The sequence below is a fragment of the Petromyzon marinus genome, chromosome 34, assembly GCF_048934315.1.
Source record: "Petromyzon marinus isolate PM22_M1 ecotype Great Lakes invasive population chromosome 34, UKy_Petmar_22M1.pri1.0, whole genome shotgun sequence".
Lineage (NCBI taxonomy): Eukaryota > Metazoa > Chordata > Hyperoartia > Petromyzontiformes > Petromyzontidae > Petromyzon > Petromyzon marinus.
Window position 1 is genome coordinate 5,306,503 of NC_133700.1, and position 14,560 is coordinate 5,321,062.

The 14,560-nt window shown below is 51.0% G+C and overlaps 1 protein-coding gene across 14 annotated transcripts in view; it reads left to right on the forward strand.

The window, feature by feature from the left end:
* The window catches only part of LOC116948619 (histone-lysine N-methyltransferase 2C-like), a 151,952-nt gene that overhangs the window by 44,362 nt on the left and 93,030 nt on the right, over nucleotides 1-14,560 (forward strand). For all 14 annotated transcript variants that reach the window (XM_032965457.2, XM_032965467.2, XM_032965460.2 and 11 more), the window contains exon 3: nucleotides 819-6,566. In XM_032965457.2, the coding sequence (XP_032821348.2) occupies nucleotides 820-6,566 (5,747 nt within the window). In that variant the 5' untranslated portion in view covers nucleotide 819. The remainder of the gene's footprint in view (nucleotides 1-818; nucleotides 6,567-14,560) is intronic.

The following is a 14,560-nucleotide window of genomic DNA, read 5'->3' on the forward strand; positions in this document are numbered from 1 at the left end:
CTGTAATGTAATCATCTGTGAGCATTCTTTTCCCTTATTTTTTTTGACAAGCTGTCTCTCTGTAGACTACTTTGCTCTACCCCCCCGCTCCCATGGATTTTCTCTGGGGTTCATTCCACGCCAAACATAAATTCTCAATAATAACCACTCATCAAATGTTACAAATATGGGTCTACTCAATTTGTGTTAACCGTCGGTGAAGATATTTGGAATAAATTATTGTTAAATTGGAATTATTTTGAAATTCCAAAACATCCATATTTTCTGTTGACTAATATTTGGGAGCATTCCGCTCTGGATGTGTGGGGGTAAAAAATTGTGTGAAGAAGTAGATGAACTTGCGTGGACTAGTCTTGGCCCATTTGTCTGCCAGTAGGGTGCAGTGGGTGTTATGCATAATCCAAATTGAGTAATTGGCAGGCAATTTTTCGAAATTTTAGGAAATTTGAACTCTGACGCTGTCACACAATGGCCTATTTTCGTAAATGACGTCAGAGGATCTTTTAACATCCACTGGTTATTACACACACAGTAATAATCGGGCAGTCGCTGGATTCGAACCATAAGCCTTTGCCGCAAGCAGTGAATGCACTATCCCCATGTAACCGCCCACATGAGAGGCAATCATTCCTTATTTATATTTCCTGGAGGGATCAGCTTACAGTTGTGAATTGAGTGCTCTGCCCTCGACTCTTCTGGCCACAGGGATGCATGAGATTTATCAATAATTTCCTCGGTTTTACTCCACGTATTGCACATTTTATTGTGTTCACGCCTATCAATGTACGAACGAACTAATTTATGAATCCCGCCTGCAGAATGTCTTCAATGGAGAGTCCTCCGGAGGGCGCCGAACCTCTTGAGCCAAGTGGCCCAGCGGACAGCACGGACGCACAGCTTGCCCCCGCGGTCTCCGTGGTGGAGGGGAGTGGCACGGCGCTGAACCAGGGCGTCGGCGGTACCGGCGCCAACAGCGAGGCAGATGCGACCATCGACGAGCGCGTTGCGGCCACCCAGGAGACCGCTGTAGCCGGTGACGTTGGGACCGACTCGGCGACGGCCAAGGAGTCGGACGTTCTCACAGAGCCGAAGGCGGTAGCGGTGCATCCCCACGGTGCTCGGGACGTCGCTGACGAAGCGGAGTCGACCTGCGATACTGCTGCGCCGGCATCCTTCGCAGGTCAACCTGTTGCTGCTGCTACAGTTCTATCGGAGGACGCCAGTGCTAAGGAGGTGACGGAAGACACGCACAGTGATGGGAGCGGAGGTGGCGAGCAGCAGGGCGACGGTACGTGGCCGCAGGGCCCTGCCAGGACTTCAGGAGGGCAAGACTCTTTGGCCGAGACGTCGAACTCCGCAGATGGAGTAGAGCGGCTACAGAGTGGTTGCATTGATTCCGAAGGCGGAAACAGCGAACCGCCATCTGGAAACAATACGAGCTTGGGAGTCGGCGTTGAAGCTGGAGTCGGTGCAGTGGGGGAAGAAAGAGAGTGTGAAAGAACTAACACTGATCACGTTGAATCGGAGCAGCATGCAGGGGATGTTAACACACCAGCTGAGGTGGGAGAGATGCAAACAACTGAAGAGCTCTCTGTTGGGCAGAGGATTGTTACAGAATCCAAGGATGTTGCTGTGGAATCGATGGGCCCCACTCACGTGGATGCAACAGCGGGGAAGGCAGACAATGCGGCATGTGGTGATGGTCAAGGGGACGCTAACGATTTGGAGGTGGCTGGCGGAGCGGTCGATACTGCGCCTCACCAGCGTGGTGGCGTGTCCGAGTCGTCGTCTGTGCCCAGTGCGAGCGTGAGCCAGGCGAGGGGGGAGTCTGTCATCTCCTGCGCTGGGACGACCGAGCCGGAGCAGCTGAACCCTGAGGCTGTCGCCGACACATGTGAAGCCACTTCGGCAGAGCAGGTTGCCAAGTCGTCATCGCTTGTTACAGAAACGGTCAAAAGGGAGCAGATTGTAGCTGAAGAAGAAATTGCTAAGTCACTTGAAGCGGAGCCACGTGATGCGTCGGCTGCGTTGGAGATCGAGGCCGGATCAGTCGTCGTGACGGCTCCGTCCGTGGTTCCAGATTGTGGTGGTGGATTGAAAGTTAACGGCACTGACTCTGCTGCGAAAGATACTTTGGGCGCGGATTTAAATCCACACGGGCGAACAGCGGATGCGGACGAGTCCAAAAGACCTCCACAGGATGACGATGCGCGCTCTGCTGGCGCCGGGCTCGCGGCCAACGAAAACGTGCCAATCGTAGAGACCAGCCCAGCCACTGCCGTTGGAATGGAGGGCGAGGCTTCATCAGGGTTAACAGCACCCGAAAGCGCTGAAGCAACGGCTAAATCGAAGGAAGCTTGTGGCACGGCACCTGTGGGAAATGTTGCGGGAACAACGGACGCTGCTCAAGCCGGGCAGGTCGTTGCGGATGGAGACCAGGTTGGGAGCCTGACGACGCCGGCTCCAGGCGTAAGCGAGTCGACGAACAACGTGCGTAATGAAGTGTCCGCCGTTGCAAAAGCCGCGAAGGGGGGCGACGCTTTGGGGCAGAAGGTCACGTCAAGTGACGGCACTGGCGCGGACTCCGCCGAGGAGCACACGGAGTCTTTCCTGGAGGTGGCCTCGGAGGTGTGCATCGAAACGACGGATGAACGTGGCGCGTCGGGAAGTAAAAGCGAGGTGGGCGCCTGTGATGTGTCTCTGACCGTGGGATTTTCCATTACGGGCGATGAGGCTGGGGAGTCCAGCTCTGCAAGAGAGAGTGCTTCGGAGTCAACCGTGCCCGCAATACCTGCGCACGTGGAAATGGACACCGAGATGCCATCGCCCCGACCGCACGTGGAGGATGGATTACGGGTCGCGTCGAGCGTGGCAGAGGCCGCACTGCTCATCTCGGACACGCATGCCTACGCGATCAGGAGGGAGAACCCGCACGTGTCGAGCCAGCCACATGGCAACGCATCCACATCGCAAGAAAGATCAAAAACAGGGGAGCAGTGTTCCCGCGGTCATCGCAGCGACACGGTGGAGAAAGCCTGCCAAAGCAACACATCGGCCAGTGAAGAACTTCATTCTGTGGAGACGATAGTCACCAGCGCAGTAGTAGCATCAATAGCAAGCACAGAAGGGGGGGATACTGTATTGGTGGAGGAGGGCGGCGTAGCTGTGTCTGGTGTTGATATTGCTCCAACAGCAGTAGTGCTGACGGAGGCTGCGGGTGAAGTGACACCTTTTGTGGAAGACCTGGCTGTTGATGACGGTCCTGGTGCTAAGACGGAGACGGAAGTGGAGCACTGTACCATCGACGAATCGCCCGCTAGCCCAGAACTCGCGGGGAAGTCCAATGGCGGAGTACTCGGCAGTCCCGTGCAAACTGTTCTAGTGAAAGTTACGGTTCCAACGACTTCTGAGGACAATGTGCAGGCATCCTTGCAGGCGGATGTACAGGCGCAGGCTGACATGCACAAAGACACACGGCCACGAGAAAGCGTAGATGTGGATGCACAGACGGACGCACAGACAAAAGCGGATGTACTGACGGACACGCAGGCACAGGAAGATGCACCCACAGACATAAAAGCACAGGTGGAGTTGTTGCCGGTGAGCGTAAGCGCGCAGGTGGATTCACAGGCAAATATACAGGCAGACGCACAGGCAAATATGCAGGCAGACACGCAGGCAAAGGTGGAAACGGCAGCACAGATCGAGCCCCAGGCAGACGTGCACACGCAGCCGCAGACAGAAGCGCAGGCGGACACGCAGGCAACATCACGGGAAGGAACGATAGCGGACGCTACAGCACCGGCAGACGTACAAGTGCAGGCAGACACGCATGTTGAAATGGTGGAGGAGAAGATGATCGCCGAGACACACGCAAATTCACAGGCGAATGCAGAGGCAGATGTGCAGGGGCAGACGGGCAAACAGGTGGAGAGACAGGTGCATGATGACATGCAGGTGTGCACCCAGGCACAGGTGGTTGTACAGGCCAACAGGGTTGTAGTGGCAGTTGAACAGGCACAGGGAGAGGGACAGTTTGATGTACAGAAAGAGACAATGATGCAGGATAAAACGCAAGCCGGAGTGCGTGTAGGGATGGAATCGCAAGTAGACCCACAAATGGACACAAAAGTTGACACGCAGGCAGACTTGCAGGCAAATAAACGGGTGGACACAAATGTGGACATACAGAACAACGAATACATTAAGAAAGAAATACAGGTGAATACAGAGATAGACAAACAGGTTAATACACAGATAGACAAACAGGCAGAATTAAAGGTTGACACACAGTCGGATGCACATCCGGTCATGCTGGTGAAGACAGAAGGAGACGACACGCCCCTACCAAAGGACTCGGTTGTGGAGACACATACACAGCCAGATAAGCAGATGCATGCAGTTGGCCAAGCCCTGGACGACACGCAGAGAGAGACCCGGTCACAAGAGAACACCCAAGTGGACAGGTTGACAAAGGAAGAGATGCATAGGCAAGTGGGTGTAGTGGAAGGAAGGACATCAGACACACTGGTGGAAGCACAGGTGGACGTGCAAACACAAGCACAGGCAGCCACACAGGTGAGAGCAATGGAAGAGACTGCAGAGTTGAACACAACTGTGGATAAGGATACACGCACTCAAACAGGCGCAGAGGCAATTGTGCCAGTCGACCTGCAAATGGACGCGCTGGCAGATGCGCCGACAGATGCGCCAACAGTTTCACAGACAGAAACACCGACGGACATGAAGATTGATGTGCCAACAAACACACAGGCAGACACACCTGAAGACATGCCAACAAGTGCACAGGCAGGTGCACAGGGAGCCATACCAGAGGGGGCCGTGTCAGCAGGTGGGCCTACAAATACACCAACGGATGTGCCAGCAGGTGCGCAAGGAGGTGCACCGACCGCGACTAAAGCAGACGTGCAAGAATGCATCCAGGCAGGCAGCCAGTCGCCTACACAAAAGGACACACAGACGGGCACGCAGGTAGAGACGCGAGTTGGCACGGAAGAGGGAGCACAGAAGAAGGCAGCGGTTGGGCAGCTAAATGTTCCGACGCTAAATGTGGCCACACGTGCCGAGTCGTCTCTGGCGGATGCCGTCCCGGCAGAGACCCGCACGAGCAGAGAGCCAAGGGTAGCCCTCTCGGACAAGCAGGTGCCGAAGCATTTGGGGGATCCGCGGATGGCCCTGCACACGGAAGTACGACTAGGAACGCAACGGATGGAAGCGCAGAGAAGCGTACGACCGGAAACGCGGAAAACGACGCGAGAAGATGCGGCGAAGAGTTTGCAGGCGAGCGCGCGGGATGACACTCAGCGAGAAACTCGCAAAAGCGCGAACCCCGCCGCGCCGCGTACCGACGCACTGCGGGCAGACACGAAGCGGACTGACGCCCCGGGTAGCTCGCAGAAGGTTACGCAGTCCGTCGTGTCAAAAGGGCAGGCTGGTACATCGAGAACAGAAAGAGCCACGCAGTCTGGAATGCATAAAACGCAGAGGGACACGAGGGAAGGCACGCAGAAGGTACCAAAGGACATGCAGAGAGAGGGGCAGGCAGCCAAGCAGGCAGGTGCAGCAGCGTCGGCCGATCGGGACACACAGATGGGCACCCGAGCGGGTACGCGCTCCAACATGCGGTCGGACTTAAGTACGGACACAAAGGCAGGCATGCGGACTGGCACCCGGGCAGCCGCGCAGGCCGAGAGACGGGCTGATGAGAGACGGGCCGACTACTCTCCCGCTGGCTCTCAGGCATCAAGCGAGAAGGATGCACGTGCAGTGACGCGGGGGAGTGACGCGGCACGAACGGGTACACGGCCCACCGCCCGGCCCGGGGCGCGGCCTGGTACTCGAGCCGGCGCTCGTGCAGACGGTCGAGCGGCTGTCCTCCAGACGGAGCTGCCTGTGCCCGAGCGCAATCGTGAGAAGGCAGCGGCGGCAGAAGGAGGCGCGACGACATCGGCTCGGGTAGAGCGCATTGGCAGCTCGGGTGGACAGACGGAGACTCCGGCAGCGGCTGGAATGGCGCTCGGCATGGAGGTGGTGGTTCTTGCCGAACGCGCGAAGCCTGGCGTGGAACGTACCAGCAAGTCGAGCGACAGAGCGTCGGAGCCGGCCGGAGCTGGCGCGACAGCCACACGCCAAGCCAAGACCTCGGCAGAGCATGACGCTGCGAGGCTTGTGAGAACATCTGCTTTGGGACAAGCGACGGATGGGAAGCCTGCTGCGGTACGGCGCACCGACCCGGTGGTGGTTATTTCGGTGAAGGATTCGCAGAAGTCTGTCGCCGGGACAGCCACCGGGCCCACTGCGATGGCAAAAGCGCCTGCAAAACCGGGCGTGAGCAGAGCGGAGGTGCTGCTCCCGGGAGTCTTCGCACACAGGAAGCTGGCCGGGGCACTAGCGGGTCCAGCGAGGATGGGTGTGAAGCCGCAGGACGCTTCAGTGATCGGCCAGCGTGATGCATGCCCTCCTGGAGGGGAGGTGCTGGTGGAGGAGTCCGCTCAGAGGGACGGCATCTCGCCCGACTCGCCTGCCTCCCCCGTTCAGACAAGACAGTAAGTTTCCCATTTCTACTGGTATTGTGCATGCTTTTGAACGGGGTTATTGAATGGGGTTCGGGTGATTTGTAAAATGGTTTCTTCTAGATGCCCTCGTGTAATTCATCATATAGTAACTTCCAGAATACAGGTTTTTTTTTTGGGTTAGATCACGTAAATATGTAAATGTGTCATCATGGGACCTTTGCAAGTACCAAAATATGAGAAGAGGTTTTCCCCTTTCTGGCAACAAAACAAGTGTTAAGATTTTGATTTAAAGCTTATATGAAATAGGTGTTAAGATGTTTAAACACCAAACTGAAACCTTTTACAAGGAATCATGTCTGCATTAACCACAATACTTGTGGTCAGAATGCAAAAAAAACATACTCTAATATATGCATTGTCTTTGAAACTGATTGGTCCACACCAGAGACCGCTTTCTTTGGAGCCTAGTCTCAAACGGTGTTAGTCCGCTGGTCTAACATCGTTTGAGACGAGGCTCCACCGTTTGCTGTTGTTTTTAAGTTCCAAGGTTTGGGTCTCGTTAAATTTTTGAAGGTAGGTACCTTAATCGAATAAATCTTTGGTTTTATTATCGTAAAATATGAAGTTGATAAATATCAGGATAAAAATATTAACTCAAACCAACATTATACATTTTTAACCATTTCATACGACTGTAACTGCCACATCAACTTTTAGGTGCAGCTGTTTTCTTTCACGTAACCAAAATGTTTTGAATATCACAACAGAACAGTGCTTCCTTTTACATTATCACCAGAACTTTTTCACAGCTCTTGTTTGTCTTCCATAACAATTGTATAATTTATTTGCATTCATCCATTGGCTGAGTGGTCAGACCACCTTCAGAGCAGTCGGCAGGGAAAACCAGAAATCAAAAATGAAATTAGATAAAAACGTGTTAATTAGCAGAGGCTTTGTGACCCACTTGGAAGGTGTTGGATTAAAAGTCCCAAATTAATAGTTTTAGGAGATGCATTAAGTAGTAAGAGTTGTCCTCCTGCAGGTCTGGAAAGTTGCATTCAGTACAAGGTACCTGACCTGTATATGTATTTGTATATGACAATCACCCATGATGCATCTGTTCCTGTTAGATCTTGGATGCTCATCAGGGTTTGGCCTGAAATAGAACTGAGACAGACGACCTTCACGCACAAACAGGATGCCATGGGTCTCTGTGGTGTTACATGGTGGGACACTAGTGGCCAGCGCAGAAAAATCCAATGTGGTTCATGCAGTGGTCAACGACACGCTCCGGCTCGGTTACAAACGAGCACATTCCCTGTGGCAAGCACCCAGGCGCTTATAATAATTGTATTTAATTATTGTGTATTTCTGGGGGGCCTGCCCTCCCCTCTCTGCTGCGGAGAGGGGAGGGAACCCCCCTCACCCCACGGACCCCTCTGCCGCCATGTTAGTGGCGTTGAAACGTTTCCTGAGCCGGTGCTCCTCAGAGAAATAAATAAATGATTCGGTCGTTTTGACTTCGATTAGTGTTCATCTAGGTAGGCCATATTTTAGCCTGGGATGTACAAAGTCACCGCGTAAGTGACCACCATTGAATGTTTACAACCGTGCAAGGAGCAAATATATGATTTAAATGTAATTTTGAAAGAGTGAAAAAATATCACACATTGAAGCTGTCGTGTATGCAAACAATTATTATAATTTGTTGTCCTTTCCCGCAACTCCGATTAGTGCTGTTGGCTATGTACAGTTCGAAAGAAGTTCAACATACATACGCACATGTGTATAAATGTCACTGCAGGCACACAGCCATTAGGCGCACCGGTGCACAACAAGAGTTTACGCGTGAGAGCGGTGCAGCGGTTAAAATGGCTGTTCGTGCACGCAGGTGCGAGGAGTGCGGATCGCTAATAAAACCGAGAGATCTGAATTTGTGTTTTCACTCCGTGGGACACGGACCACAAACTCGAGGACTGCAATCAGTGCAACTACCCTTTGCTGCACGAGATTGAAAGCAAAGATCTCACGGAGGCTCAGTTTTTAGTGGCAAAAGTTCATGGCCACGGCATGAGCGAGGGCCCCCGGTGATGCCAAGGGACCTAGCTGTGCTACAATAAGCAAGGCCTTGGAGAAGCTGTGAGCATTCACGGAGGGCCAGCAAGAACTCGTCATGGTGCTGCCTCTGTTCGACACGGCTATGGTTCGGCGAATTATGCCACAAGTCAGAGGACCTGGCCATCGTTCTCCCGGATGCACGGGACAAGGCAGCATAGAAGAAGAGTAAGAAGCTCTATTGGGCGGTCGCGATGTCCTTGCAGGCCGGGACATGTAGCCTACTGCAGAAAAACTTGTGCAGAAGCCTCTGTCCAAAGGAGTGCAGTCTGCGCCTAAAGAACACCGACTGGGGCTTGTGCCTGTACCTCTCCTTTGCCGCGCGAGTGCCAGGTCCATGGCGTCCTCGGTGATGACGAGGCCGTTCACTCTGTGGTTGAAAGGTTTTCGGGCTCTACAGTGCCTTATGGCATAACTGGGCCTGCTGTTGTTTGAGTGAAGGCTGGTATTTTGACAAGGGGTCCCAGGCAGCCGTGGCACAATATGATGAGAAGGGGCGGAGAGAACTGTCCTTTTGTCTGCAGTCGTCTTGGCCCTTTTCACGGTGGCGGAAACGCAAAGTACGGTAGCGACAGAGACCAGGGATCAAACCAGACACCGTATTGAGGTTCCGGTTCATCCTGGAGGGCAGGCAAGGGTGCGAGTGGCAGGGACCATGTCCCTTGTAGCTCCAGAGACAACACCTCTGTTCGCTCTCCCTTCAAAAAATGAAGCTCGATAGGGGGTTTGGGTTTCATTTGTCCCCTCCACCTCGATGGCTAGGCGGCTGCCTAACACAATTTGCAGAAATCATAGAGGATGACCCGCAACGTGTGGGTCATTTAGGCCATTCGCCAGTGTTACACCCTGGAATTCGTTGTGCCCCTCGCAGATGTATGGGTGGTCACGGCCCGTTTATGGCAACGTGGTAGATGCCTTATTGGAAAGTGCCGCGTTAAGCGAGGAATTACCGTTTTACATTACGGGGAAAAAATAAGCAAAGCAAATTGGAATGACATTTTCAACTATAAGATAAGCCTGCAGTCATCCCATGAACAGGACAAAGATATGAGATGACTATACGTCGCCACCAGATACCATATCATTCTGCACATGCACTCAGATTTCCCACACTGCTTGGCCACGCAGCTCAAGAAAGTAGATCGTCCTCGACCGCCCAGAATGCGCGATTCAACGGGCGCATTCGGCGTTGTGTGAAAAGTGTTTGGGTTAATTTATTATCCGAGCAGCAGCATCTCGATGACCGCTGTGAACAAACTGGGGTTTAGGATTCGCGTTTAACTTGCTCGTCATAGCTGGTCACCGACAGGACTCCGCATCCATCTTAACTCTTTTTAAAAAATGCAATCCCTGATTGTGAAATATAAGTAAATAGTACGTTGTTTTTTTACCGTCAGGATTAGCGTCAAGTTATTTGTATTCCGCTGACCCTGTTTGATCATGTTAGTCGCGTCATTGGACCCTTGTGTTACTCGAGGTTTGAGTTTTTTTGGTGCACTTGTTCATGATCCTCCGCCGGTGGCTTGGATGGAGTTATCACTGCTAAATTTGTGGCGGAGGGGTAATGGGCTGTGGGACCCACACACAGACATAATTACAAAATGTTTAAATAATTATTCGTTTCTGGATTGGCAGCACAGAGACGGGATTCATTTGTGTCTGAGCCAGAGCGTGTCAGTGACCATCTATGAAAACCAGGTTTAACAGACAAACTTAAACCAAATCTAGCCTGTGCTTCTATGCGTCCATGACCAATGCTGTCAGCGTTTATCAGCGTGGTAAAGTATGGCCAAATAATCTGCATGACCTGCGCAGGTGTAGGGAGGCACTCGCCCAGCTGTGGAGTGACAAAGCAGGGCCGTACGCATATACGTGTGCATTTCTGAGCATTCGCCCCCTTGTATGTGCGGAGTTTCTCTTGAGAAATCTGGCTTCTTACCCACATACCAAAATACTAAATCACACTATTGACCACATTTCCCAAGAAAAATCGTTTTTTTTTTGCACATCTTCATATTCACTTCACACTTCATGGGTGAATATAGGATGATTTTAAAGTTATTGCATTTCATGGGGACGCTTGTTGATGTGAACATCTCTGCAGGCGTTTGCCGGCTGGTCAGATGGACTTCAAGAGTTGGTATATAATTTAAGCACGCCTCTGTTTCAAAAGCCCGTGTGTGTTCGCGCATTTCCTCCTTGTAAGAAACAGTCGTAAAACCAGTTCTTTAAAATTGCCACGGCAGCCAATATTCCTTTTCTTGTTGGTGCTTTTAAGTGCTGTTAATGACAAGTTGAATGCCAAGTAATATAAACATCCCACAAAGTATGTTTCATTGTGGACTTGGCAAATGTAATTGCATATGCCTCCTGTTTTATTATTATAATTTTTTTCTGTCTGCTAGATGGCAACTTGAAAAAAAACGCTCATTTTGTTGGCTTTGGGGGGTGGAGGGTGGGGCAGGGGGGATTTTTTTTTTGCAGTGCCAATATCAACATCACTCTCCACAGCACTACGGCTGGGGTTTAGTTTCAAGGACTTTTCAGAAAGCATAGCAGTGTAAATTTACTCGAATTACATGGTACCAGTCACCAGAGTTCAGGTGTGAATTGTCATTCAGCCAGTGTATATCTCACACATGGGTGGGTGAAGGTGCATGCTGCCGTTATTGTTTTTACCCTCACTGCTGATGGAAGGTTCTTCACAACATCAAAAGTGGGCTCTGTGGAGAGCCCCTCTATAGAGTATTTGGCCTACTCGCCAGATGTTCTTAAACGACTAACTGTGGTGGACCCATTTAGACTATTAGACAGAGGTAGGGGATTAAATCAACTTTCCTATTCTTTCAACTGTTGTGCCGGGTTGATTGAATCTAATCGGCGACCTCTGGATAGCAAGTTCACCCGAATAACACGACTGCACCATCCTGGAATTAATTGCGAAGTACTTGTTTTTATCAGTGAATGTAATCACAAATATAATCATTCGGTCAGAATCCACTTGAGGTGAATAATTGTTCTTCCAGAAATCATGTAGTCAGCAGTTTGTCATGTCAGAAAATGTCCTTGGAAAATAACAAAACTACTGCAGTCTGTCACTTTGCACCATGAGATTATGCTGAATTTGCATTTGCAAGGATCTTTTTGTATTTATATTCTTTAAACCCACTATGCAAATCAAACTTGTTGTACTCACTGAAGATTGTTATCTAAGTATATTATGCAAATATTGTCCCAAAGATTCTATGGTCAAACATTTAAGTCCAATGTCTTTATAATGGTCATCATAATGCTTCCAATGATAACACAGTTGTCAATATTTCGTCACTTCTACAGGCATAGAAGCCGATATAAAAAAAAACAACCGCCGTTCCCCACTACGTGGCGGAGACGTCACGGTGACGCTTGTGCCAGTTTGAGTGTACCTTAAGGCCACGTAAAGTGTCGAAGGCTCACTGACAGGAGGTCACAGAGCAGACTCAGGTGCCATGGGTTGACTGACTGAGATGACTGGGAGACGTACCAACTGTACTCCTCACTGTGCCAACTTGTTGCAATTTTAACCCCCAGTCAACTGTTCGCTCAGTGGGAGGTCACTCGTTCTCTTTTGCTGTGTTCATAATCTGGAACTCCCTTCCACTAGTCATCCCCTTTTAAAATCGAAGACCTTCGATTTCTCTCCTGCAGCCCCATTTCGACGTGATATTAATTCACATTGTATTGTGTAGTGAGATGGTTGAATTACCTAGAGTCGCACTTGCTGCTTACTTATAAAGTGGACTTCAGTCAGACTAATGTGGAATTGCTTTCATCTTTCTCTATGATCTCAGTGGAAGGCTGAAGATAAAAATGTACTCCAACTTGTTTCTCAGCACCTAATATTTAAATGCTGTTGAACAACACAATTGGCTGAGCAACTTATGACTAGCAGCTCCAGAATGTCAAAGAACTTCAGATTTTAAAATGTGTGTGGGTATGACAGAGTATGAATGTATCATTTCTTAACATGCACTTTGAGAGATCAGATCTGTTGCTAGATCTGGTGGTAACATGATTTTATCACAAGGATTTGAAGAAAGAGGACGTTGATTATGATGATATGCATTTATTTTCTTCCCAATTGAGATTATTTCACTTATACATGTTAGTTGTTAGTCGCAGCATTAGCTGCTGCTTTACTAAATAGTGATCTTAAATATCTCAGTTTACCGTTTTGACTAAATGCTGCTGTTATGGATTTAATTTCAGTTGGTAGGTGGGGGGACTGTGCCCCCCCCCACCCCTTGGGAGGTGTCGGTCTGGACTGGTGCCCAGAGTTCCTTTTGACTAGTGTGGGAACACGAGTTGAAGTCAGCTAGCGGCGATATTGCCTGACAAGTTAGTGGGGACAATGTGGGTTGTCCCCAAGGGGTTAGTAGTCTGTTCCACTACTTTTTGAGCTGTGTTGGCCAAGCGCGCGTAGGGCACTGGTTGAAGTTTTTGCTGACGCTCACCATTTTAAAACATGGCCCAGGTGCTCATTGTTGTGTGACGAGCGGCAGGTTTCGTCTCAGTGGAGTGCGTACAATGCACTGCCATTCCCTTCACGGGAAACGAGTGAAACCCCACAATCTGGGGTGATAAAGCTGCGTGGGGGGGGGTGCATCTGGCGGTACGGTAGAGCACTGGGAGTGTTGTGGTTGCCTCTTCGGGGCGACCCTGGGCACTGGCGGTTCGGCCAACTGCGCCGAGGCAGAGGTGCCCTGGGGGCGGGGGAGGCTCTGGATGCAGGCCGAGGCGGGCGTGTCGCCACGAGCATGATAACGGTGCTGCCAGGGCTCGGCGAGGACTGCAGCGGCGACCGACGCTCCTCGCGGCTACTAGCAGGCGCAGAGGAGCTGTGCGTGGACGTTGCAGTTTGCAGGGTGTGTCGGGGGCGAGCGCCACCCACGGCGTTGGGTGACGCTCGCCGAACGTCCGCAGAAGCTCCACGGAAGTTGTCGCCGACATGTGCCCCAGCAGTGCAGGGAACAGTTGGGCATTGGCCGTGCGCCTTTATCACTGTTGTCGATCGCAGCTGCAGTTGTGGAGGGACACACGCGCACACAATACTTTGACCTCTCTTTTCCAGTACTTTGGCCTCTGGGGGAGCAGTAATGGTGGCCGAGCAGGCCCTGCAATGGGCTCAGCAAAAGCATGCAGGTTAGGGGGGGCTCCTCCGGGTGGTGCTCCCCGATATCGCCGGCAATCTCCGACTCCACAGACAAGCACCATCCAGAGTCAGGTTCCCGGATCACCATATATGTATGAAGGGGGGTTCTAAGGAAAATGAGAATATTCATTCTCAGATAGTGTTCGCTTGGATGAGTAGGAAGAGTTAGAGACTTCCTTTGCTAAACTTGTACAAATACAAATATACGCATGTTTACATTGTTGTCAGCAGTGCTCTCTCCGCAGCAGTAACTTGTTGGGCGGTGTTGTATTGTGTTCCGGCGATTGTTTTATTGGGATGTTTTTTTTCCCACCGGCAGTTGCGTTTTTATTATTGGTTTAGGTACTTGCCATTCAGAGGATGGTGGTGGTGGTGGATGCCAAAGAGAAGCGGGCCGAACGTACTCAAAGCCCTGTTTACACAATATATGAAGGATGCAAGTTCAAATCCCGGTCAGCGATTTTCTCGGCCTGCCCAAACCCCTCCTGACAAAAAAAAAACTTTTTTTTTATATCTCCCAATTTATCCTGACTGTGCGATCGGCGCCATGTCCTGAAACAAAGTAATTCACAGAGCAGTTCAACCCTTCACGTGAGAGGAAGGGTCCACAGAAGTAGATACCACAGAGCTTCCTTTAAGCTCCACAGAGCTAAAATACCACATTGTGAGAAGTGAAGCGGTTGTTCTATGGAGAGACTGCCCAACACAATAATTACCG